This window comes from Stigmatopora nigra, chromosome 1 (genome assembly GCF_051989575.1).
Source record: "Stigmatopora nigra isolate UIUO_SnigA chromosome 1, RoL_Snig_1.1, whole genome shotgun sequence".
Lineage (NCBI taxonomy): Eukaryota > Metazoa > Chordata > Actinopteri > Syngnathiformes > Syngnathidae > Stigmatopora > Stigmatopora nigra.
Window position 1 is genome coordinate 3948970 of NC_135508.1, and position 27690 is coordinate 3976659.

At 35.1% G+C, this 27690-nt stretch overlaps 2 protein-coding genes across 2 annotated transcripts in view; one reads left to right on the forward strand and one right to left on the reverse strand.

Annotated features, from left to right (window-relative positions):
- Positions 1 to 5381: 5381 nt before the first annotated feature.
- On the reverse strand, positions 5382 to 21645 carry LOC144200325 (oxysterol-binding protein-related protein 2-like). The gene is made up of 14 exons (XM_077722412.1): positions 21541 to 21645; positions 16725 to 16976; positions 16544 to 16664; positions 14879 to 14954; positions 14653 to 14787; positions 13346 to 13443; positions 12027 to 12209; positions 11851 to 11958; positions 10082 to 10171; positions 9883 to 10000; positions 8754 to 8879; positions 8552 to 8675; positions 6984 to 7074; positions 5382 to 6159 (listed from the first exon to the last, which is right to left on the reverse strand). Exons 2-14 carry the CDS (start codon positions 16759 to 16761, stop codon positions 6057 to 6059), a joined length of 1410 nt encoding a protein of 469 aa, XP_077578538.1. The 5' UTR covers positions 16762 to 16976; positions 21541 to 21645; the 3' UTR covers positions 5382 to 6056.
- Positions 21646 to 22977: 1332 nt separating this feature from the next.
- The window catches only part of mtcl2 (microtubule crosslinking factor 2), a 37790-nt gene continuing 33077 nt past the window's right edge, over positions 22978 to 27690 (forward strand). Inside the window, exons 1-3 of the mRNA XM_077723878.1 lie at positions 22978 to 24153; positions 25752 to 25853; positions 27221 to 27343. Of these exons, the coding sequence (XP_077580004.1) occupies positions 23284 to 24153; positions 25752 to 25853; positions 27221 to 27343 (1095 nt within the window). The 5' untranslated portion in view covers positions 22978 to 23283. The remainder of the gene's footprint in view (positions 24154 to 25751; positions 25854 to 27220; positions 27344 to 27690) is intronic.

Consider the following 27690-nt stretch of genomic DNA (forward strand, 5'->3'; position numbering starts at 1 on the left):
TTTCGGCAGCAAAATTATAGAATAAGTGATTACTATTTGTTTGCAATCTAACTGAAAGTCAACACAATGCGGCGAAAAAACTTTTAAAACTGAACAAACACAAGGAGAACTTTTACAAGTAAGTTACGCGCACTTTTATTTTTTAGAAGTGAAGACAATAACATTTGAAAAGTTATTTATTTCGAATTTATTTTATGTAGATTATATTTTTTCCTTAAATGCTGATATATATATATATATACATATACAATCTGTTGAACGGTACGTCCTTAATAGGGTCATCAAAAAAAGGTATTTATTGAAAATGTTGGATTAGTTACAATACTTGATTGCAAAAGTTATGTTCGTTTTTGTGTCAAATATAATAATGGAGGATATTTTTGCATTTTCCTAGACGTCCAATCAATTTAAAGTAGGAAGAATGGCAGCCAATTGAAGCATTTTCATTGGCTGACAACTCCCCATTCAAATGGATTGTATATTTACTCTCAAGATAAACAAAAAATAGTGTTATTTATTTTTTTAAAGCCACATTATTAGACAGATATCACTGAACATGGCACTAAAAAGTACATTAAAGTATAATATTTAATGTTTTTTTGTAAATATTTAGCGTCACAAATGGTTTAAAATCATTTTTTTTGTTTATTGAAATTTTAATAACATTTCACTCCATCCTAAAATAATCATTGATTAATCGACTATCAAAATAATAGTTTGTCGCAGCCCTAACATTGGAAAAAGCCTATTTTTTTGTTCATTTTTATCTCAATAGCCTCAGCAATAAGCGACCAGTTTTTCTCCGGGTGTATTTTTCCTCCCTGTCTGCCCCCCCGATGGTCTTTAGACGTCCAATCCGTTTTTGACTGGTCGCCGCTACCTCAAAAACGGATTGACGTCTCCAGGCTGTCAAGAGTGAAGAGTATGTTTACATGATTTCAAAAAGTATTTTATTTTGAAGGACATTTTTACAACCGTAAAAAAAAAAAAAAAATACAAATCCGCGATGTTTTTTGGTGTTTTTTTTGTTTGCTGTCATGAAAAATAAGAAAAAAAAAACCCATATTGTAAACGTTGCTCTGAGATTTTGGCCCATTTTTTTGGTCCCGTTTCACAGTAGATGATAGGAGCATGAAATGAGAAAGAATGGAAAATATATTACATATTATAAATAAATATAAATCTATCAAAAGACGTTTTAGGTGAGAATAGAAAAGGACAAACTAAAGCAATCTATCAAAATTATGTGTGAGTGCTTTTTATAACCAAATGTGAACAAAACAAAAGGAGTCAATATGACAAAAAAAAATGACATATTTGCATTGTGTGCTTGTGTCGACTGTTTCAATATCATTAAAAAATAAATAAAATAATAATAATAATCTCGGACTGATACGGGATAAAAGAACATCTGTGTGGAATTTCTATAAATGTTGTGTTTGTAAAATGAGATGCCATACAAAAGGGGATTTTTCTGGGTGGGGGAGGGGTATGTGGGGGTCAAGAAATTGACAAAAAAGTGTAAAAAGTTGAACTGAAAAAAAAGAGCCTATTAATAATAATAATAATAACAACAAAGTTCACTGTTGTAATTGCAATGAGCTAAACTAACTTCCTGTTCTCCCCCCATTGTAAAACCTTGTGTATGTTTCTGTGTTCCTTCCTGTAAATGGATGTAGTAGACCTGGTGCATCATGCCATGTAATGTGATGAATGACAAATTATGACCTTCAAATACATTTAAAAGTCAGGAAAATAAAAAAGATATATATATATGAAACTATTGTGGATGTTTCATTTGGCATTTGAATACTTTTATTGTCATTACCGTATTTTCACGACTATAAGGCACACTTACAAGTCTTAAATTTTCTCCAAAATAGACAGTGCGCCTTATAATCCAGTGCGCCTTATATATGGAAAAACAGAAAACCAAAAACCAACACTGTCGGATATTAAAAAAACACAAACGCCTGAACTGAAACAATACTGTTAAATATGCAGATGCCATCTTAGTTTACAAAATCTTCCATCATTTAGCTCCTCCCCCACTGCAAGATTTTAGACAAAAAAAATCCAAAACATCAACAATGGCTGGCTCTAGAGGTGACTGTAAAGTAGTCAGTGCTTCATACCTGGAAGTCAATAGCAATTACAGTATTTTTACGACTATAAGGCGCACTTGCAAGTCTTACATTTTCTCCAAAATAGACAGTGCACCTTATAATACAGTACGCCTTATATATGGAAAAAATGTCAATCATTGAGGGTGCGCCTTATAATGCGGTGCACCTTATAGTCGTGAAAATACGGTATATACAAGTATAATGAGATGTAAAGCTTTCATCACATAGTGTACAAATAATAACAAACAGACAAATACAAATCATTGATAAATTAGCAGTCCAAGTGAGTTTAGCACAGTGTAGCGCCCCCATCTGAAGTCCAGAATGAATTCCATGGTTTTGGAAATGTTCAGTGCCAAAGTCTATGGACTCAACAACACCAGAGAGTGATTAACACTGCCCAGAATATCGTCGGCTGCTCTCTGCTCTCACTGGAAGACATTGCCAGCCCTCGTTACCTTAGCAGAGCCAGGAACATTCTCAGGGACCCATACCACCCTAGTCACAACCTGTTCCAACTGACATACGCTACAGGTCTCACAAAGTATGGACAAATAGGCTTAAGGACAGTTTTTTCCCACACCCATCAGGACTGTAAACTCACGGTAGCACGTCACACAATCCCTTCTGTGTAATAACTTCGGGGTGAGGCAATATGAAAAGACGTTGGGCTGGTGATCTGCCTCCTATTGGCTGACTGAAGGTAAGTGAAAGACAGTGAGAGGTAAGTGATTCGCTTGGGGGGTGATTTGATGTATCCATAACGGTAGAATGCCAAATTACGAGTCTGAAATTATCACTTATTTGGATCTTTTGTCGAGAAAATGCACCTTATGGAGAAGCACTACCAATTTTGTCATACAGTTTTTCTGGGTATGATGACAATTTGGCTTTTGTCGAGTCAATGATGATGATAAAGCCTATGTCCGATTATTTTTATTATTTATTTTATTATGATATTGTTAACCAACTGGATTTAAAATGATAGACGGTCATTTTACTATAGATTTTTTTTTTTAAATCTCAAAGTGCTTATTTTTCAACATATTTTTCATTAAGTACGGACAAATAATAGGCTTAAGGACAGTTTTTTTCCACATCTATCAGGACTCTAAACTTTCGGTAGCACAGCACACAATCCCTTCTGTGTAATAATTTAGGGGTGAGGTAATATGAAAAGACATTGGGTGGTGATCTGCCTCCTAGATAGATAAACAATGAATAGGAATAGATAAATAAGTGGTCAACATAATAAATTAGTGATATAAGTAGTAGTAATGCCTTGATTGGGTCGTTGATTCAAAACTAGAGTTGAGTATGGTGTATTGGGAAGAAACTGTCCTTGAGTCTTGTCTGTCTTGGCTGTTATGGTTCTGGAGTGTCTTCTAAAAGGCAGCAGGTTGAAGTGGTGGAAGCCATATTGTCTTTAAGGATGCTCTCTGACCTTTTTAAGGCATTGGGATTTGTAGATGTTGGACATAGTAGGTAGAGGACAGTTGATGATCTTTTGGGCTGTGTTGATGGACATCTGCAGGGTGGTTGTTTAGTTTCTTCTTCCTGAGTATGTACTCTTTGAAAAATGTAATCTCTTCTGTGCTTTCTTTTACCCCCGTCGATGCCATTATACCAGGGGTGGGCAAACTTTTGGGCCCGGGGGCCACATTGACTTTAAAAATTTGACAGATGAGCCGGGTCAGAACAAGATACGATACATATAAAAAAGTGCATCCGTTAACAGTACATATGAAACATAAAAAGAAAAAAAGGACTAAAGTGTTAACATACTCATCATTCATCATTAAAGTAAAAAGTATAACGTACAAAGTAATGTAAAAAGGAATGTATTAGGTAATATTAAAATGTAATTAAAAAAAGATAGAAGGGCTGTAAAACACGAAAAACAAATAAAAGTGGACAGAGCTACTGCCACTGGCTTCCGCATGACGGCGCCATCTTGGGAAAAAACACAAAAAAAACAATATTTGAACAAAGTCGACGGGCCGGATTAAAACGCCTAACGGGCCATATTAGGCCCGCGGGCTGTAGTTTGCCCACATCTGCATTATACCCCATTAGCATGTTAGCTTAGCTTGTGTGCTAGCCAGGAGATTATTAATAAACATGTACATTTCATTGGGTTGTTTATAGTTTAAAATATTCAAGTATTTTGGCTGCATTTATGTGAATGTTGTGGGTAAGTATAACATATTGAATTGAATACTTTTATTGTCATTATACAACTTTGATGAGATTTAAATAAAGGATTAATAAATAAGAATAATATTCAACAAATAATTGATAAATAAATAGTCAACGTAAGTAGTTTGTGAATTTTATAAAATTAAAAAAAACATTTTTTTTTGTATTTATTAGATCAAAATTTGAGGGATTAAAATGTTCCCATTAAAAATAATGTCATTTTTATTTTCAATTAATTTTAAAAAATTGAATTGAGAACAATGATTATCACACAAATTAGTTGAATAAAAATTGTCCAACTTTTTTCTCAAATATTGGTCAAAATGTAATAAGAAAAAATATGATTAAAATGAACAAATAAGTCAAGTTTTTGCTAAAATAATCTACGATTGACAATCTAAATAAAAACTAGGTAATTTAAAAATGTTTTAAAGGGATTTAAATGTTACCATTAATAATAATCTAAACATCTCATTTTTATTTTCAATTGATTCAAAACATCGAATTGAGAACGATAATTATCACAAAAAATAGTTCAATAAAAATTGTCCAACTTTCATCTCAAATATTGGTCCAAATGTAATAAAAAAATGATTTTAAACAAACCAATAAGTCAAGTTTTTGCTAAAATAATCTTTGACAATCAAAATAAAAACTAGGTACCTTAAAATCTTGTTTAAAGGGATTTAAATGTTATCATTAAAAATAATGTAAATATCTCATTTTTATTTTCAATTGATTCAGAACGATAATTATCACAAAAAAATAGTTCAATAAAAATTGTCCAACTTTCATCTAAAATATTGGTCCAAATATAATAAGAAAAAATAATTTTAAACAAACTAATTAGTCAATTTGTCAATAAAATAATCTGTGATTGATAATCAAAATAAAAAACAGGTAACTTTAAAAAATACTAATAATAAAAAAAGACAGTCTTAGGGCAAAAAATTGAAATTAAGGATTTTATTAGTAGACATTCCTTCTGTCCATGATGAATCTATCAAAGAGTTTTGCTTTTTATTCCCCCCCACCTCAGAATAAAACATCTGGTCTCTCCCTCCCCCGAAATGCTTTAAATATTATAAAAATAAATCAATTGCACAAAATGTCATTTTGCATGAGATTACCTCTGTGTGACACAACATAAATGAAAAACTGGTTAGAGTTAAAGAAATAACAAAAGCAAAGCATTTTTTTTCTTTTTTTTTTTAACCAATCGTTGGAATGTATGCTAACAATGTACCGTTTATTTTTTTAATGTTTATTTTATACAATCCTTCTAGTTACAACAGGCATTAGTGTTTTTGTTCATGTCGTGTTTTTTAGACAAAAAACGCTGACATATACGTAACAGGCACAGAGAGAACGTACGAATACGCGAAGGTTTTCGTGTTTAAGTGCTTAAAAAAATTCTGCAAAAAATGGATTTTTAGACATTTTTGACAGAATTTACACATTTGCCGTTTTATGACCGTCAAACCGAATATTAGCCCTGGCGGCCATTGATTGATTGACTTTATGATTCCGTTTCGTCGTTTTCGGCCCGTTTTTACAGAATTTTGCGTGAGCCGACGCATTCCGTTAAAATGGTGAATCCTGGCGGGGGATGAAGAGTTTTCAAGTGTGGGTTGTTTTTTTTTGTTTTGTTTTTTTCGACCGTTGTTGGATGTGTGCAATGGAGTAGAGTTGAGTTTTTTTTTTGTTTTTTTTAGATGGCGGCCATTTTTTTCAGTAGATATTCGGAAGATCTCGGTAGTTCCGACTGAAGTAACCACCGGAATAGTTCCAGTCTTGGGAGCCGGTGCAGGGGTTGGTGCCCAGTTGGAACCACCTTGAAGTAAAAAGAGCAAAAATCAAGTTTATGTGGCCCCCAAAAAAAGTGTAATGTAATACGATAATGAGTTATAGGGTGACTTTATTAGTATTACAGTATTTGATCGCATATTAGCCACCTTCTTTTATAAGTTTCACCCTAAAAATTGGCCTAAAATTGTTGAATTTTCCAATTTCCCTCGTATAAGCCACTTTTTGATTCACAATTTTTACCTCCATATTCATGGTTTTAATAGGGAGAACAAATGTGTTACTCTGAAAGGGAAAAAATGGCCTTAATATTGTTGAATTTTACAATTTCCCTCGTATAAGCCACTTTACGATTCACAATTTTCACCTCCATATTCATGGTTTTAATAGGGAGTACAAATTTGTTACTTTGAAAGGAAAATCTTATGTCAAATCATTGAACATAGTATTTCTGTGATAATGTATAAATCAATTGCTGGATTGCACATTCCAAAAGTTGCCTGCACGTAGACCAATTCAAAAAGGAAGTCATGTGAGCAGTACAATTATGTGGCGGCACAAGTAAGTGAGTTGTTCGCGTTTTATGCAAGATACAGGTATTTTTTTCTTGAATTTAATTCATAGACGTCCAAATAAATTTGTTAAGCGTTTTATCTTTTCATCTATTTTCAATTTTAAAAGAAATAACCGCATTGTCTTGCGTTATGTCACCTTGCAGTTTCGTTCATATCTAATTTATGCGCATATAAGCCGTATCCTCAATTCAGTCATCATTTTTTAGCGACAAATATGGCGTACATGCGAGAAAATACGTAGTGTTTGTATATTGTTCCAAAAAATATGTGGACTAACTTTGTGGACCAGTCCTCTTCATGCTTGGCTCTCTGCTTTCTAGCAGTTCGCTGTTTCTCTTCCAGTCTTTCCTTCTCTTGGCTGGCTTCGTCTGCAAAACGGCAAAAAATAGGGTGTTGTTCAAATTCTAAGCAGGCAGTAACAAAGGCAACGCGTCTTTTCCCGTCCAATTGTTTTCTTCAGCATTTGCATTCACAAAGAAGAAAGGACCCGTGTAGTTCATATAATTGACCTTGACATTCAAACGATACTTAAGCGGAAAATCCAATGCTTTCCAGATTTCAATTGAATTCCTCTGTTGGCGGAAATATGGAGTTATTTCACGCTTATCCTTTAGGTCAGGGGTGGGCAAACTTTTTGGCCCGGGGGCCACATTGACTTTAAAAATTGGAAAGATGGGCCGGGTCAGCACAAGATACGATACAAATAAAAAAGTGCATCCGTTAACAGTACATATGAAACATAAACAGAAAAAAAGGTCTAAAGTATTAACATACTCATCACTCATCATTAAAGTAAAAAGTATAAAGTACAAAGTAAAGTAATAAGTATAAAGTACAAAGTAAACTAAAAAGTATAAAGTATAAAGTACAAAGTAAAGTATAAAGTACAAAGTAAAGTAAAAATTATAATGTACAAAGTAAAGTATAAAGTACAAAGTAAAGTAAAAATTATAATGTACAAAGTAAAATATAAAGTACAAAGTAAAGTAAAAAGTATAAATTACAAAGTAAAGTATAAAGTAAAAAGTAAAGTACAAAGTAAAGTAAAAAGTATAAATTACAAAGTAAAGTAAAAAGTATAAATTACAAAGTAAAGTAAAAAGTATAAATTACAAAGTAAAGTATAAAGTAAAAAGTAAAGTACAAAGTAAAGTACAAAGTAAAGTACAAAGTAAAAAGTAAAAAGTTTAAAGTATAAAGTATAAAGTAAAAAGTACAAAGTACAAAGTATAAAGTATATAGTATATAGTATATAGTATAAAGTATATAGTATAAAGTATATAGTATAAAGTATCAAGTATAAAGTACAAAGTAAAGTAAAAATTATAAAGTACAAAGTAAAGTAAAAATTACAAAGTACAAAGTAAAGTAAAAAGTATTAAGTACAAAGTAAAGTAAAAAGTATACAGTAAAGAAGTAAACTAAAAAGTATAAAGTATAGGGTACAAAGTAAAGTATAAAGTACAAAGTAAAGTATAAAGTACAAAGTAAAGTAAAAAGTATAAATTACAAAGTAAAGTATAAAGTACAAAGTAAAGTAAAAAGTATAAAGTATAAAGTATAAAGTACAAAGTAAAGTACAAAGTAAAGTAAAAAGTATAAAGTATAAAGTACAGTACAAAAAGGAATGTATTAAGAAATATTAAAATGTCATTTAAAAAAAGATAGAAGGGCTGCAAAAAAAAATTGGAAAATTGCACAACGTTGCCGGGCCGGATTAAAGACTAACGGGCCGGATGCGGCCCCCAGGCCGTAGTTTGCCTATGCCTGCTTTAGGCCCAAATCGTTACGAGTCAAATAAAGCCGTTACTAAAGTCTTAATAAAACAAAACAAAACAGGATTACCCATTTTCCCATTCTCCATCGCCCGGATATCCGGTCTGAAGCGACAGTCGGTCGGGGCCAAGATGGCCTCCAATCCCGAGTCCAGCTCGTTGAGAGACATGGCAAAGTTGGTGAAGCTGTACATCTGAAAGCGGGAAGAAAAAAAATAAGATTTTGATTGGCCACTGCCTTTGAGCAAAACATTTTTGGGACATTTCCCCACCTGAGAAGAGTGAGCCGGTCTGGGTTCGGTTCTCCAGAGTAAAGTACTCCCCGGTATGACCGACACTGTCTCTTGGACCTCTGGCATGTCGTCGGCGTCCTCATTCTCCAATCCCGTCGGCTCTTCCTGGTAGAGACAGAGAAGATGCCGTATTGGCCCGAATATAAGACGAGAAAAGTCTTGGGGAAAAATAATACTTGAAACTTTTGAGCTTTAATATATCTGGTGGTCTAGACCTCATTTTTAAGACTGTCCACACTTTTTTCAGTCTTATTTCAATGCAAAAAAACACCGTCTTACATTTGGGCCAATATGGTAGATCATGTGTCAAAGTGGCGGCCCGGGGGCCAAATCTGGCCCGCTGCATCATTTTGTGTGGCCCGAGAAAGTAAATCATGAGTGCTGAGTTTCTGTTTTAGGATTAAATTAAAAGGAAGAGTATAAATCTATATTAAATATCCTGATTTACCCACTTTTAAATCAAAAATTTTATTTTTTAATCATTTTTTTAGTGTTTAGTTCAAAAATCATTTTGGAAAATCTAAAAATATAAAAAGTGCAGACTTTCTGTTTTAAGATCAAATTAAAATAGAGTATTGATGTATATTAAGTATCCTGATTTCCCCCCTTTTAAATCAATAATTGTATTTTTTCTTAATCAATCTTTTCTGTCTTTTTAGTTCAAAAATCATTTTGGAAAATCTCAGTATAGATGTATATTAAATATCCTAATTTTCGACCTTTTAAATCAATAATTGTATTTTTTTAATCAATCTTTTCTGTGTTTTTAGTTCAAAAATAATTTTGGAATATCTGAGTAGATGTATATTAAATTTCCTGATTTTCCCCCTTTTAAATCAATAATTGTAATTTTTTAATCAATTCTTCTGTGTTTTTAGTTCAAAAATCATTGTGTAAAATCTAAAAATATATTTAAAAAAAGCTAAAATAAACATAGTTTTACATCTATAGAAAAACCTGAATATTCAGGGCTTTTATCCAGTTCTTTTAATCCATTCATTTAAAAAAAAATCAAAATATTATATCTCAAATAGTCCGGCCCACATCAAATCGAGTCAACGTTAACATGGCCCGCGAACCAACCCGAGTCTGACACCCTTGCATTTACCGTTTTGTTCTTCTTATCTCCTTTCTTCTCAGTCCTCTTGTAGACTTCATAGGATTGAGGGTCAACACTCCACATGCACTCGGTCCACTTCCCATAGATAACACACACCTTCTTTTTACTAAACCATGAGCAACAGACAAGACACGAATACCAAATAAATATGAAGGCCGTCTATACAAAAAACATGGCGAAAACTGACCTCTTATCCAAGATGTATCCCTCCACTTTGTGCAACTCCTTGCCAAACATGCCACAGGGCTTGAAATTTAACACACACTTGTCTCCAGTGCTGCAAAGTAAAGAGGCAAGCACTTAACATCAGTGAACTGGTATAACCTAAGTTAGGGGTAGGGAACCTATGGCTCAGAAGCCACATGTGGCTCTTTTGATGAGTGCATCTGGCCTTTTGTTAACCTGTGAGCTAAAATATGGAAACCGCTAATGACAGAACTGAGATATTACATCTAGAACTGCTTTAATCTTCACCCCCCCCCTCAATTATCGCAAATTCACTTCTTTGCGATATTTTTCTGCTATTAATGATTTATTTTCATTTTTTTTAAAGTTCATAAAAAGTGAAAATTCATAATTCTATCTTCCACTTGCTAGTAGGATTTTAAAAAAAAGGTAGTTATAATAGGGGTGACTCTACCAAGTAATTTTTCAATTATCGCGGCCATGTTTGGTCTACATCAAGGGTAGGGAACCTATGGCTCGGGAGCCATATGTGGCTTTTTTGATGGGTGTATATGGCTCTACGCCTTTTTTTAAATCATATTTTTTTTCATTAGGCTCTTCTGCATGCATTCTCTCATTGATTAGCAACAGTGAAATAATTTTCTCAAAAGAATTCAGACTTTTTTGGTGGTAAAATTAATAATAAATGCTCACATTTTTATGTATTTTTTACTTTAAATTCCGAATATGGCTCTCAAGGAATAATGTTTGAAAATATGAATTGTTTATGGCTCTTTTCATCAAAAAAAGTTTTCCGACTTACATTAACCGCAATATTCGAGGGATTACTGCATTGTCTTTTAGTTCTTATTTTATGAATAAAAAAATATATACAATAAAAATATTCTCTTTTTTGATCAGTTCAATTTAAAACAAAAAAATCCCCCAAAAACATTATGATCTATGATTTTTTATCTTTATAATTAACCCAAATGGTAATTTCCTAACATCTGTCTTTAATTAGGAAAACACTAACGCACCTAACAGTTGTCAATCAACTATCAGGCTAATCGTTTAGGTCAGACTTAGCGCAAGCTAGCCCGTTACAATATCATGGCTAAGCTAGATCTTGCTAAACCAGTGGTGTCAAACATAAGGCCCGCGGGCTGGATCTGGCCCGGGGAAGAAAGCTGCATTGTATAAAAAAAAAATAATAATTTTCTTTAAAATGTGTAGTTCTTGTATTATCCGCTAGGGGACGCAGTTTTAGTACATGCAGACAACATAATTTCTGTGAAAGTTATTCATTTGTTCAAATTGCTTTCCAAATGATGAAAAACAGTGTTTTTAAGTTCCACAAGGCTGGTACTAAATGTTTTTGGAACATTGTTTCTATTTCTGTGATCAGTTTTATGTACAACACACTTAAATATATGTTTAACTGTGTAAAAGTGTTGTTAAAATTGCACATACTTGATTTATGTTCTTATGTTATTCTCTTGTTCATAATATATTGTTCATAATGTAAAAGGAAAATTCTTTTAATAAACATTTTGATAATTTACTCATTCTTTGCACTAATTATTAGTATTAGTGACTAATACAAAGGGAAAAAAGTGGGCTTATTGTTAGTTCTATGTAATTTTGCAATGAGTTTACTGGTCCGGCCCGCTTGATCTCAAATTAAGCTGTATTCGGCCCGCAGACCAAAGTTTGACACCCCTGTGCTAAGCTCTGTAAAGCTTTCACTCTGTCTGGATTTTGACTAAAAAGTACACAGGTAATATTTACCTGTGGTTGACTATTTCCACCGTGCCATACTGCTCTATCCATAGTTTTCCCAAAATAATGTTGTGAACGCAGCAGTTGGGGTTACTCCACGTGTAGGCCTCATTATGCCTAGGACAGAAGAAAAAATGCATTAAAATATGCCAAAAGGAGCCAACTCGAGTATTTCCTTGACTTACTTGAGTAGCTGGAGAGTGATGGTCCCTTTAGGCTCCGCCTCTACACTTTTCCCCCAGAATTTGAGTTTGGGGTATATGGAGCCGTGGAAGACAAAATCTCCCGAAAGGCTCTCGGCATGGAAGGCACTGACTGGGGGGTGGTGGGATACCTGTTCTGCCACTAGGCGGAATCCCTGATCCTCCCTGTAGGGGGTGCCAAAGAGCAAATTGGCAATGGGTGGTCAAATCAAATGCTGTGTTTTGATGTAAAGATTGGTCGCTGAATGGTTTTCTAGGTTTGAACTTTTATATTAAGTCGAACTTTTTGTACACCTGGTAAATTCTGCTTCACATATCGTAAAGCTAAGTTTTTCACTTGGCATTTTTTCTCCGAAAAGTACTTCAATCTTCTAATATTAAGCCCTAACTAGTTTGGAGTTGATACAGACCGTAAGTCGTCAAAGAGAAACTGAATAAGCTTTGTAATGTAAAAATAAGCAAGAAAATGTCGTCAATCTCAAGATACTACGATTTTTGTGATATGACAATGTGACTTCATTCTCATGGTGCTCGGACGTTTGGTCGCCAGTCTTTTGGTCGCTGGTCAAATGGTGACAGAGTTTACTGTTGAAACTAGTTCACAAAATTCTATTCATGAGAGTTTAATATCTAAGTACTGTTTAATATCCAAGTACGGTTTAATATCCAAGTACCGTTTAATATCCAAGTACTGTTTAATATCCAAGTACTGTTTAATATCCAAGTACTGTTTAATATCCAAGTACTGTTTAATATCCAAGTACTGTTTAATATCCAAGTACTGTTTAACATCCAAGTACTGTTTAACATCTAAGTACTGTTTAATATCCAAGTACTGTTTAACATCCAAGTACTGTTTAATATCCAAGTACTGTTTAATATCCAAGTACTGTTTAATATCCAAGTACTGTTTAATATCCAAGTACTGTTTAATATCCAAGTACTGTTTAATATCAAAGTACTGTTTAATATCCAAGTACTGTTTAATATCCAAGTACTGTTTAACATCCAAGTACTGTTTAATATCCAAGTACTGTTTAACATCCAAGTACTGTTTAATATCCAAGTACATTTGACCGTGGACCAAAATACCGGTGACCAAACGTCCGGTCACGCATTCTCATGATATCGCTACTTTGAGCTTGTTATCAGATATCAACAATCAACTATCTTCTCACTCTGGCGCCACCTTGACTGGCGTGTCGCCCTTCCACGCCCCATTGGTTTGGGAACGTGTCGTGCCACCATAGAAAGAAAAACAAAACGTGAGCGCCATGAAGGCAGCACAGATAAAAACATACCTGGTGAGTTCAAAGGTCTCCCCGAGAAGAGGGTTAAATGGTTTTCCAGTTCGCTCCCACTGAGATGCGACTGCTGACACGGCAAATGCCGCCACGGCCTACGGAAAGAATAAATTTTACTTTTTAGGTTCAAGTCACAGACAAGATTACTTTTTAAACAAAATAATTAATTTTGAATAGCAGATTACCATATTTTCTCGCATATATGCCCTATTGGACGCTAAAAAAATGATGATACTGCTTATATGCGCATAAATTAAACTGCAAAGTGACAAAGACGAAATGCCATAATGCAAGACAATGCGACCGATACGGAAAAGATAAACCGATAAATGCTAAATGAACATTATTTTGTTTTCTATTATTTACATTCCTGAAGAAAAAAATGTATCTTGCGTAAAATGTGAAAAACTTAATTGTGCTTGCCATTGCTCGCTCAGGACGCCGCTATCTTACCTAGCAACAACAAACTAGAGCGCTACGGACACACTTCCTGGTTGTGTTGCTGAAAATTGGGAATCAGGGGACGGCTCATATGAGAGAAATTGTAAAATTTGACGATTTTAAGGCAATTTTTAGAGTGCGGCTTATACGCAGAGGCGGCTTATATGCGAGTAAATACGGTAATGCATGACACATTTGAGTAGTGGAGCCCAACTCTGATAAGCAGAGTTCATTATCTAAGTGAGAGAGAATTTAATATCAAAGTACTGTTTAATATTTAAGTACTGTTTAATATCTAAGTACTGTTTAACATCTAAGTACTGTTTAACATCAAAGTACTGTTTAATATCTAAGTACTGTTTAATATCTAAGTACTGTTTAACATCTAAGTACTGTTTAATATCTAAGTACTGTTTAATATCTAAGTACTGTTTAATATCTAAGTACTGTTTAATATCTAAGTACTGTTTAACATCTAAGTACTGTTTAACATCAAAGTACTGTTTAACATCTAAGTACTGTTTAACATCGAAGTACTGTTTAACATCGAAGTACTGTTTAATATCTAACTAATGTTTAATATCTAAGTACTGTTTAATATCTAAGTAATGTTTAATATCTAAGTACTGTTTAATATCTAAGGACTGTTTAATATCTAAGTACTGTTTAATATCTAAGTACTGTTTAATATCTAAGTACAGTTTAATATCTAAGTACAGTTTAATATCTAAGTACAGTTTAATATCTAAGTACTGTTTAATATCTAAGTACATTTGACAGGCGACCAAAAGACCGGCGACCAAACGTCCGGTCACGTAAAGATACAATCTTGAAAATGGGGAAGGGATGACTCGAGTTGTGACCTGCATGCGCTCGGTGGAGTCCGATAACGAGCAAGCTCTGGTAATGAGGTACGTGTGTTCCATGTATTCTGTGATTCTCTGCAGGAAGCTGAGGGGTTCGTTGAAAACCACCGGCATGGTGATCTTGGACAGTTCCTGACAACAACAAATGACGGAAACATCTCACTTTTATAATTGCAATTTAATGCAGATGAAGTGAAGTAAACTGCTCTAAATTCAGTCTTACCATGCCAATGCATTTCTTCAGGATACTCCAGACGCTAAGAGTGTTTCTGGAAAACATGGGTGCGGGTAATGTCGTCCTGGAGTGCGAAAAGAGAACATAAGCATACGTAGATAAGGAGAATATTCCACATAAATTGCAAAAAAAACAGCAAATTATGAAAATATTGTTGCATATGGCCTGTACAAGAAGCTTGAGTTCACTCAAGTCTCTTACATTTTCATTCATTCATTTTAACTGTTTTTTATTGGCATTAAAATGTGTTCTTTGTTTAAAAAAAGAACGTCCTAAAATCATAAGAAAAATGAAAATGATTACAAAATTGAAAGTTATGTTAAACACATGCATGCGAGCTAGCCTTTTGTGTTTTTCGTTTTTTGAGAAATTGCATGATAATTTGGACTTAAAGTTGTTTTCTGAACCCAGATTTCAAGATGTGACCCTGATGGGAAATGGAATGGGAATTGTTCGGAAATGGAATGGGAGTTGATCGGACATTGGAAGGGGAATTGATCGGAAATTGCAAGGGGATTTGATCGGAAATTGGAAGGGGATTTGATCGGAAATTGGAAGGGGATTTGATCGGAAATTGGAAGGGGATTTGATCGGAAATTGGAAGGGGAATTGATCGGAAATTGGAAGGGGATTTGATCGGAAATTGGAAGGGGAATTGATCGGGAATGGAATCGGGAATGATCGGAAATGGAATCGGGAATGATCGGAAATGGAATCGGAAATGGAATCGGAAATGGAATCGGAAATGGAATCGGGAATGGAATCGGGAATGGAATCTGGAATCGGAAATAGAATTTGGAATCGGAATTGGTCGGAAATGGAATCGGAATTGGTCGGAAATGGAATCGGAATTGAACCCAGATTTTCAAGAGGAACATATTTATAACTTTAATAGTGATAAGGCAGTATTTTTGCTCATGTGTATTAAACCATTAGAAAAAACATGCCTACATGGCAATCTGTAAAATGAGTTCTATTCATCTTTTCCTTCCACTAATAGTGAAACACACTGAGTAAATCAAACGCCTCCAGACACACAAATCATTTCAAATTGGTCATATTAACATTGAAAGTGAAAGCATAGCACTATGATTCAGTCTGAGTCAGCGATACTAAGTGTGAAGATAATCACAACATATTGCACAACATATTGCACAACTGGCAGCCCGGTGGAGCGAGAAACTTTGTATTTTAGGATTACATTTACATTAAGATTATAGATGCATATTATATTTCCAGATTTCCCCCATTTTAAATCCAGAATTGCACATTTTTTATCCATTTTTTTAGTTCAAAAAACATTCTGTAAAATCTAAAAATAAATAAATTGAAATATTTTTGGTTTTCCACTTTAATATTGAACATAATTTAAAATGGATTAAAATACTTTTTCCCTTACTAGGAAAAAACCCCAAAAATAAACATTGTTTTAGATCTATAAAAAAACTAAATATCCAGGGCTTTTAATCCAGTTCTTTTAATCAATTTATTTTTAAAAATCTAAATATTATATCTAAAATGGTCCGGCCCACATGAAATCGAGTTGACGTTAATGCGGCCATAGTTTGACATCCTTGCTCTAAATAGTTGCTTAGTCCTTTTTTAACCATTGATTACAACAGAAAAGCAAATTGCGTGAAAGTGGGGTTATACCTGTGTTTCTTGAGCCCATTCTCCTGTGGCTTGGATCCATTATTCCTGGTACTATCGTACACCGAAGCGTCTTTATAGCTCGACTCTGAAACACCTTCACACGACTCATCTGAATCCAGGCCTAATAAATAGAACGAATTCATGTAAATACGAAAAAAACAAACATTGCACACCAACCAACCTGTGATGGCGTCGTAGAACTCGTCCTCATTGCTCATTTTCCTTCGTCACCGCTGACAAGTCTACCTGAAATCTATCGGATAACTGCAAATTCTAGCACATGTTCCTTCAGAGAGTCAAGACAAGTCAAGAGAGGTCTGGACAGATGACTAGTCGAGGTTCCTTCTGGATCTTCAACGAAGAAACCGTATTTTGGTTTGGTGTCCACAAAACGGCTGGGATAGATGTTTCGTCCGAGGTAGAAAAACAAGGCCTGCGCAAAAAAAAGGTATGCTCAGTAATCAATGTTCCTTCTAAGCCAGGGGTGTCAAACATACGGCCCACGGGCCGGATCCAGCCCGTCTGGTGGTTTGGTACGGCCCGGGGAAGAAAGCTGCATTGTATAAAAAAATTATGAATTTTCTTTAAAATATGTAGTTCTTGTATTATCCGCTAGGGGTGCAGTGTTTTAGTACGTGCAGACAACATGCTCATAATATATTGTTCATAATGTAAAAGGAAAATTCTGTTAATAAGCATTTTGATAATTTACTCATTATTTGCACTAATTATTAGTATTAGTGACTAATACAAAGGAAAAAAAAGTGGGCTTATTGTTAGTTCTATGTCATTTTGCAATGAGTTTACTGGTCCGGCCTGCTTGATCTCAAATTAAGCTGTATTCGGTCCGCAGACCAAAGTTTGACACCCCTGCTCTAAGCTGTGCGCGAGCGCAATTGTGCACTACTCTTGTCTTCTCTGCGCAGCAGCAATCATATGGCGCGCAGTAAATAAAATCCAAAGTTGTTTTTTTTTGTTTTTATACGCCCTTCCCCATGGTAACACCGTTTACAAGGCTGCTAGTGGCAGTAGCTCTGTCCACTCTTATGTTTTTCATGTTTTACATGAAAAATTAGAGGGAACATTGACATACACCTGCTTATGGGATGTTTGATACTGGTGTATACCCATAGTGAGCAATGATGGTGTTTCTCACACTGGTACTCAGTGCCATGATCGACAAATTACATAAACAATGAGGAATTAATTATTTTAATAGTCGCTTCATTGTTTTGTGACCTGAAAATGATCCTGTTTATGTTTTTTTCCACATTAATTTTGAGTTTTACGTTCGAAAAAAATAAAAAGAACAGCAACATTCTATATTACGTTAATTTAATAATGTTTTATTTGAAAATTATTTTGTATAAAAGCAAAAAAATAACCATACAGTAATACCTTGACATACGTATGCCCCAACATATGAGGAATTTGAGAAAATTCCTTGCAAATATCTGCCTTGAGATACAAGACAAATTTTGAGATACGAGCAATGTTCCCTCTAAGCTGCAACAGTGCGCTCAGGGGGGTTGTCCTTCTACCAAAACCAACGAAAAATTATAGGGAACATTGTCAGGGACCAACCCTACAACCTTGACATTCGTTGTTTTTGTTGTTCAAAAGACTTAAAGAGCAACAAGATGTTAAGTTGATAAACGTAAGACAAGTTATTATGTAAAGTAGTCCAAGGGTCAAGCCACTTTGTGTTACCGCCCTTTGACTAAGTCATGGGTTTTACTCATAAGTAAAACCATTGATTCATAAAATGGCAGCTAATCCACAAACAGGCATACACAATACAGAGTTCAGAACAAATGGTCACATTCCAGCTCTACCGGTTCGTGGGTTCGAGTCTTCGAGGCGAATTGATGAAACTGACGACTATTTTGATGTAAATGCTGATTGTTAAGGTTCTTTTGGTAGATGGCTTGAGATAAAGTAAGATTTTCTCCAGTTTGTTTCCTTTGGGTTTGAACAATGTCTCGTTTGTACCGCAATAATCACATTTTATTTTTGAACATGCATATCTGATTCATTTAACCATCGGGAAAGATTCATCAGGATCAGGAAGTGTGGCATTGACGGCCTCTGCTAATATAAACGACCAGTCACAGCTGTTTGTTAAGTCATTCCTTTGATAATGCACAGTTTCGTTTGCTAAAACCAATACCGAGTGACCCACTTTACCGTTTTGTCCAATGATCGAATGTTTGCACGTGTATAGTTTTGTTCTGAAATCCCAAATATTGCAATGTAAAAGGAACAAATTTATTTCGGCATAGACCAGACATGGGCAAACTACGGCTCGTGGGCCACATACGGCCCGCTAGGCTATTTAATCCGGCCCGCCGACGTTGTCCAAATAATTTTTTATTTTTTTTCCAAGATGGCGCCGTCACGCGTAAGCCAATGGCAGTAGCTCTGTCCACTCTTATTTGTTTTTCGTGTTTTACAGCCCCTCTATCTTTTTTTAAATTACATTTTAATATTTCTTAATACATTCCTTTTTACTTGACTTTGTACTTTATACTTTTTACTTTAATGATGAGTGATGAGTATGTTAATAGTTTAGTCCTTTTTTTCGGTTTATGTTTCATATGCACTGTTAACGGATGCACTTTTTTATATGTATCGTATCTTGTGCTGACCAGATCCTTTCGATTCATAAAAAAAACTCAGAAATACCACGTGCGGTTATTTTTCTTAAGATCTAACCTTCAAATTAATAATTGTACTACCTATTAAAATCAGGAATAAGGAGGTGTAAATTGTGAATCAGGGGGTGGCTTATACTAGAGAAATTGTAAAAATCAACAATCTTAAAGCAATTTTAAAGGTATATACAGAGGAAGGAGGCCAGTATGCGAGAAAATACTATTATTTTGCTTAAGATTTTCCCTTCAAAGTAAACATGTGTACTCCCTATTAAAACCATGAATATGGAGGTGAAAATTGTGAATCAGGGGGGCGGCTTATACGAGAGAAATTGTAAAATTCGACAGGTTTAAGGCGATTTTAAGGGTACATTCGGTCAATATGTGAGAAAATATGCTATTTCATGAACACATAGACATGTAGATATGTACTCTAGTCTCACATACACCCATTAGTTTGGCCACCACTGCAACATTCCTCTCAAATCTGTTGAAATGAGGCCTCGGGGACATGGTGTTTGCAAAATGTCTTTCCTGTCGCGTTGTTCTAACCACACAGCAACAATAATTGGAGAACAAATAGTACACTCACTCAAGCAGTAAGCAGTGATCAAAGAACAAAGATGTAGTCTAAGTCTTTGCCAAAAGTTGGTTTGTGAGTGACCATTGTGAACTAACTGGACGTTTAACATTGGATCATTGTGTAAAGTTGGCTCAGAAATACACTTTTCAAAAGGACATATGTTAAAATACAACTACTACAATTATTCATGTCCAGATTAAAAAACCCTTAAGAAAAAAATTGCATGACTAATTCAGGATCAATTTTTAAACATAATTATTTAGCTAACACCCATATTAATTATTGTTCAGCATTTTTTTAAATGGGTGTGTATCTATGTAAATAAATCTACTAAATATTGAATGTAATTTCTCCTATTTTTTTAAACTTTTTTGAGTATTTGTCTGATATTTATCTGAAATGGCTAACCCACACAAATAACCATTTATAAATATAAATCATTAATATTATTAGGGTGTCCAAATTTTGTTACACATCCGTACATATTGTAAATATTTCACAGGAATAAGTACATAGACCACTTGGTTAATAGGTTAATAGATGACTAATTGTTCAGAATAGGATTGTCCAAACAATGCCCCCCCCCTCCCAGTTTTTATTGGTTTGAAGAAAATTATGAAAATATCATTGAAATTGGCCCACACAAGAAGCTTAAATCCCGCCAAAATTGTTGTACTCATTAAGTAGTCAATTAAAAAGTGCATATTTTATTTATTATAAGGCCATTTTACAATATTTTTTTAAATAAATATTCTCTTAATTCATCATGACTAATATACCATTTTTTATTGGTATTTATTTTGTAAAAAAAACTATAATTTATCGTTTAGTTAAAAAAACAAAACAGAAGGATCAATACAGGAAATATGCTTTCATTTCTATAGTCCTTGAAGGAAGATTATTATTCTGTAATTCAACACATTTTGATATTTGACCTTTTTTGTTGATTTGGAAAACACGACACCGATTCCCTTAAAAAAAAGTGTTAATTTAATCTTTTGTGATTTTTTTTTAATGCGTGGGCAACACAAGTGGGAATTAATTATTACCAAACTCTACCAGAACAATTCATACAGTGTTTATAGTGCATAATTCCATCCTCACATCAAGTTTATCTCCCATGACTTGTCTTGGACGAGGGCAAAGGTTAAAAATCAGATTAAAATGTAAATTAAAGAGTTAAAACCTGCACAAAAACAGGTTTAGTCGCAGTATTTATGAAGATAATAAAATAGATATATATCCACATAAACCAATAGTACATTCTGTCCTAATTCCAAAATACAATAAATTTCAATGATTTATTTGCAAAAAATAAAATAAACGGAAAGAGTGGAAACAATATAAATAATATTTTAAATTTAAGGCGATTACGTCAGAAAAATGCGACGAAAAATCCTCATTCACTAAAAAGAAAAAATAAACTATGTCAAATACTGAATTGGGTGCTGCCTTTAGTACTTACTGTAGTGTTAAATAATTTTAACGCTGAACAAACCAAAGACGTCTAATGTTAGATCAAATGTAGGTCGGCGAATTAACTCATTTTAGATCATAAAAATAATTTGTTATATATCCATAAATCCAATTGACAATTGATCAAGACTATTGACAGGTAGCATAGTTCATGTTAGCCTCGAAGCTAAGGGAGAAGGCTCCCGCAACACAGAAGCCGATTTAGGACAAAACAGCAATTAAAATTCAGAGTTACTACATTTAGCAGAGAATTATGAAGTGACATTGTGAAAAATGCGTGTTACCTTGACGGTGAAAGCAATTTAAACGATTTGACAAGTCCAGAAAAGGAATTTTGAGCTGAGCTTTGGGTTTGACACAGAAGCGGAAGTTGCTAGCAGCAAGGAATGGGATGGAAGAATGATTGACATTTTTGACAACCAATCAAATTTGAGGGAGGGAGTATATCGTCCAATGGGAATTCAGGGAAGAGGAGTAGGCGTTACCGGAATGTGGCGCAATACAGCAATCAGATGAGACTCGATGGTCAAATGACAAACTCCGAGAAAATAAATAGATATTAAAAATACTTTGGGGAATTAACTTCAAAATGTATTTTTACGTATGTATATATATTTCCAGTAAATTATTTTATCGCCTAACCCTAACAGAATACTATAGTTGTTTGAAATAAAAGGAATCCAGCCTGACCTGTTTACATTAAACTGTATAGATATTCATAAAGATATCTCTCAGTAAAAATGGGATTTATGTAAACCCGTTGAAACAATAACAATGACATTTCATTTTGGGAAATGCAAAAAAAAAAAAAAATACTGTTAAAGCATATTTGTACACACCGACTTTTATGTCAAGAATTTGAAATGAAAATCAAATACTAACTTATACTTTTGGAATATTTTCTTTAGAGTTGGAAATATTTCCCCCAAAAATGCTGCCAAAATAATCAAAAATCGTATTTCGTAGTGGGCAAAGAGATTTTAAGATTATTTGGCCCCTTTTCCTACTGACATTTACTTCTAATGCTCTTCAAATAGTTTTCTTTTTTTCTGTAGATAAATCTTGCAAAGAAATACAAAACAAACAAACAGAAAATCAACTATTATTCACATTTTGTGGACAAACGAAAACTTTCAATATTATTTGACTGGCCACTAGAGGGCAGTGTCTTCCCTTGGAGAGAGGTATTAAAAATATGAAAAATATTTTGAATATTGACAATAAAAGCACTTAACCTACATCGCTATTATTCATCTAATGCGACAAGTAATGGATCATATTAACCATGAAAAACATGCACACTTAAATTGTTATTGTTCTTCGTTCCCTGCAATTAACTGGCAACCAATTCCAGTTGGCCCACGTTTGGCTTGAATAGGCTGTTGAGTATATATGCATTATAAAAAGAATAATATATTCATTAAAAAAACAAAAACGGGCTGAATATTGACTTTAAAAATCGGAAATTTTGTCTAAACCTTTGCTATAACATGACACAAATATTTCCCCCAAAACACAGTTGCGTTTATTGAAATATTGAGGGCATTAAATTCGAAGCGAAAGTGCGATTCTCACACATGGCTCTATTAATTTGCACTGGGAGTTGTAATTTAGGCTGTTTTTTATATTAAAGTGGGCGGGTTTTACAGCGTGATTGGGCTGGAGAGTGTCTTTCCGATCTGGCAACCCCGCCTACTCGTCCTCACGCACAACTCCTGGAAGGCAGGCAGATACCGTTGGGCGATAATAACGAAAATTCAGCTTTTTATCGATTTTTAATAATTTAACCACCGCATTATTTCACTGTCCAGGCACCGTCGTCAAAAATGCGTTAATTACATTGAATTACGGATTTTTTTCTTCCAACGAGAGCTTTTCAACGTAGCTGGACCACGGTTGTGTCTCCTTTTGTCTGTTCGCCGTTGTTGATTCATTGGAGCTGAACTTGTGCCCCTCGACAACAACAACAAAAACGGTTGCTTCCGTTTCAGTTTTTTCTCATTTCGGCTCGGTTTGAAACGGAATGAATGACCAAGTCAAAGGAGGTTGATGTCCAAAAACCCCCGGCTCACCTCTCCTTCGCTTCCCCGAAGGAACGGAGACTCCATCTCCGGCACAAGATGGAAAGCGGAGGCGGGGGAGAGAGCTCGGACAGTGGGCCGACTCAACACGCGGAGATGCCCGCCATGCTCTTAGCTCAAGCGGGGAAGAAGAAGAAGACTCACCGGGCTCCTTCCCCGGCTAGACCCAAGGACGTACCCGGGTGGTCCCTGGCTAAAATTCGTGGTGGTATGGGAGTCCCCGGTCTGAATGTTAAGCCGGGAGCTTTACACATTTCCAGGCGGAGCCCTATTGGAAGTGTAAAAGATGGTAAAAGCGCTAGCAAAACGGCGACGGGGAAGTCTTCCGCCTGCTCGCCGGTTGTGTCGGCGGTTGGGAAGGCCAAAAGTAGCGGAGGAACCGGCGCCAGGAGGAAGGCGTCGGACGCTAGCATCGCCTCCGACGACTTGTCTAAGGATTCCGGCTGTGGTGCCGGCAAGATGTCGCTCACAGACAGCGGTTCGGAGTTGTCCGAATGCGGCTCCGACGAGCATAAACTGTCCAGCGGGAGTGACGCCGAGTCGAGGAGTAGTCGAGGCGGTGGCCCGGAGGGGGACAACAACTCGAACGGGGACGGTACGGTCGAGAGCCGACAGCCGGCCAAGAGGCACCAGGACGGCCGGGTGTTGTGTGTTGAGGCCGGTGAGCAGTGTCCGGGGGAGGAACGGTCGATGGCTTCGGTGCCGGCGAGTACCTCGTTGGCCTTCTCGGACCTCACTGAGGAGTTGGTGGATGGAATGCACGAGGAGTTGGTTCGGGAAATTGAGGAACTGAGATCCGAGAATGATTATCTGAAAGTAAGTGACATTTTGAGCACTTTGCATTCATAGGGGTTAGTGTTGGGGATGGGGATGTGACCCTGATTGGAAATGGAATGGGAATTGATCGGATTTGGAATGGGAATTGATCGGATATGGAATGGGGATTGATTGGAAGTGGAATGGGAATTGATCGGAAATGGAATCGGAATTTATTGGGAATTGATCGGAAATGGAATGGGAATTGGTCGGAAATAGAATCGTAATTGACCGGAAATGGAATCAGAATTGATTGGAAATAGAATCAGAATTTATTGGAAATTGAATGCGAATTGATCGGAAATGGAATGGGAACTGATCGGAAATTGAATCGTAATTGATCAGAAATCAAATCGGAATTGATCCAAAATGGAATGGGAATTGATCGGAAATGGAATTGGCGATTGATCAGAAATGGAATCAGAATTGATTAGAAAAGGAATCAGAATTGATTAGAAATAGAATCGGAATTGATCGGAAATCGAATCGGAATTGATTCGAAATCAGGCCCAATTGCGCCATTTTCAGTGGATCGGAATCGGTAAAAAAATATAGTTAAAAACAATATATTTTTTTATGGCAGTTAATGAGTTAATGTAAGAAAAGGATACATTGAAATAGACCAAATATAGTTTATTTTTTGGCACCACTAATTTCCTGTGTTCTTGACTTCTTATTTCCTGTTCCACCCAGATAAGAAATGAAGACATGTATTAAACATGTCTTCATTCCTTTTCTGGACAAATTAGCAGTTGTGCTAAAGTCACTTTGGCGCCGTTTAAAGCACAATAGCACTTCTGTTTTCCCTCAATAATAAACACAGTTCTGTTTTCATTCGCTTCTGTTCAAGTGTTCTGCTGCACTACATTCATGAATCGACTACACTTATTATCAAATTAGTATTTCAATAGTCAATGAATCTTTGCAGCCCATCGCCCTTGAAATTATCATTATCTTAACTTACGAGCCGTATATGGCTCTTGATGGGTGTATTTGGTTCTCTGCCAACCTTTAAGGCGGGGGTGGGGGGTGTCAAACTGTGTTTGGTCCCTGGGCCACATTAATGGCAAATAGATCTCGTGTGGGCCGGACCAGTTTCTTTTTGGCCAAAAAGTTAGCCGCCTGTCATTGATGGCAAACACAGAATTAAGTCTAAAGCGCAGGTGTCAAAGTTGCGGCCCGGGGGCCAAATCTGGCCCGCCGCATCATTTTGTGTGGTCCGGGAAATTAAATCATGAGTGCCGACTTTCTGTTATAGGATCAAATTAAAATGAAGAGTATAGATATATACTAAATTTCCTGATTTTAGCCCTTTTGAATCAATAATTGTAATTTTTTAATTAATTTTTTCCTATTTTTTTTGTTCAAAAATAACTTTGTAAAATCTAAAAATATATTTAAAAAAAGCTAAAATAAATATTGTTTTAGATCTATAAAAAACTGAATATTCAGGGTTTTTAATCCAATCCATTTATTTAAAAAAATGATCTAATTATTATATCTAAAAAAATGTCCGGGCCACATGAAATCCAGTTGACGTTAAAGCTATCATTATTATTGTTGTCTTATGCGAAACCTAAAAAGATTTCTGTTTCCAGGACGAGATGGAAGAGCTAAGATCTGAAATGCTAGAGATGCGAGACATGTACATGGAGGACGACGTTTACCAGCTCCAGGAACTGCGGCAACAACTGGAACAGGTGCGTGCCCATCTGCTACGGGTGCCATGGTGATTCATTGCCATACAGTAAGGCCTTGAGATACAAGCTTCATGCATTCCGGGACCAAGATCATATGTCAATTTAACCGTATCTCAAATCAATTTTCCCATAAGAATGAACTCAATACAGATTAATCCGTTCACACCATCCGAAAAACACCCAAAACAGGATATGTTCTACTTTATTTTCTACTAACAAAGTAACAAACACAGTGGACCTCCAGATATGAGCTTAATGCGTTCCGAGACTGAGCTCGTATGTCAATTTTCTCGTAACTCAAACAAACGTTTCCCATAGAAATGTACTAAAAAACAATTAATTTGTTCCAACCTCCTGAAAAAATGACAAAAAACAAGATTTTCTATTGGAATAACATTTTTATTTGTTCTAATTAGCCATCTATTAACAAAGTAACAAATAACTAGTAGTTCAATAGTACTAAAATGTGTTTAATAGGACTACAATGTGTTTAATAGTACTACAATGTGTTTAATAGTACTAAAATGTGTTTAATAATACTAAAATGTGTTTAATAGTACTGAAACGTGTTTAATAGTATTAAATTGTCTTTAATAGTACTAAAATGTGTTTAATAGTACTAAAATGTGTTTAATAGTACTAAAATGTGTGTAATGGTATTAAAATGTGTTTAATAGTACTAAAATGTGTTTAATAGTACTAAAATGTCTTTAATAGTACTAAAATGTGTCTAATAGTACTAAAATGTGTTTAATAGTACTAAAATGTCTTTAATAGTACTAAAATGTGTTTAATAGTACTAAAATGTCTTTAATAGTACTAGAATGTCTTTAATAGTACTAAAATGTCTTTAATAGTGCTAAAAATGTGTTTAATAGTACTAAAATGTGTTTAATAGTACTAAAATGTGTTTAACAGCACTAAAATGTCTTTAATAGTACTAAAATGTGTTTAATTGAACTAAAATTAGACAGATTTCGTGGAGGGTAGAGAAAGAGTGACGGGGGAGGGGCCTGCTTTTTTGCATGGCAACACGCTCGTAACATAACATAAACAAATTTAAACGAACTTTGATTGCGATGCAAACACAAAATACATTTTATCTAACCTTACACTAAACTTATTTCTAATTTGGTTTTACATTTTGATACCTTTCTTCTCCCGGGTTGTCTCTATTGGCCCCGCCTCCACCCTGACTTTAAGATGCAACCTATCGAGGGTTGTTTGAGTTTCAGTACAATTCCTACTCAATGTCCCCCAAATGAAGGTGTTGGGTAGGATTAACAATTAAGTTTTGGTTACATTTTTTTTCTGAACTACTGGAAAATGCATATTTGTTGAATAGAGTTTGTTTTTTTGATGGGCAGGCAAACAAGACCTGCCGCATCCTGCAGTACAGGCTACGTAAGGCAGAGCGGCGCTCCCTCCGAGTGGCCCAGACGGGACAAGTGGACGGCGAACTGATCCGAACGCTGGAGCAGGATGTCAAAGTGAGTGTTAGCGTCAAAGCTCTCGTCTATTATCATGAGCGGGAAAAGCTTCTTAATGTATTGGCTAAAGACACGTCATAGCCTAGATTTAAATTGAATCCAATCTAAATGGAGCTTCGTGTGATTAGCTTCAGGTTGGGACTGTTTTTTTATTTCAGCTTTGTTATGTCATTGACCAAAATGGAATATATTACAGTGTTCCCTCGATTATCGGAATTTCACTTTTTGCAAAATAATTTATCTGCAATTTTTTGCTGCTATTAATTATTATTATTATTTTTAAAGTTCATAAAATGGGAAAATCCATGCTGAAACTTGTAAGCAGAAGCCATTCTTGATATTAAGAA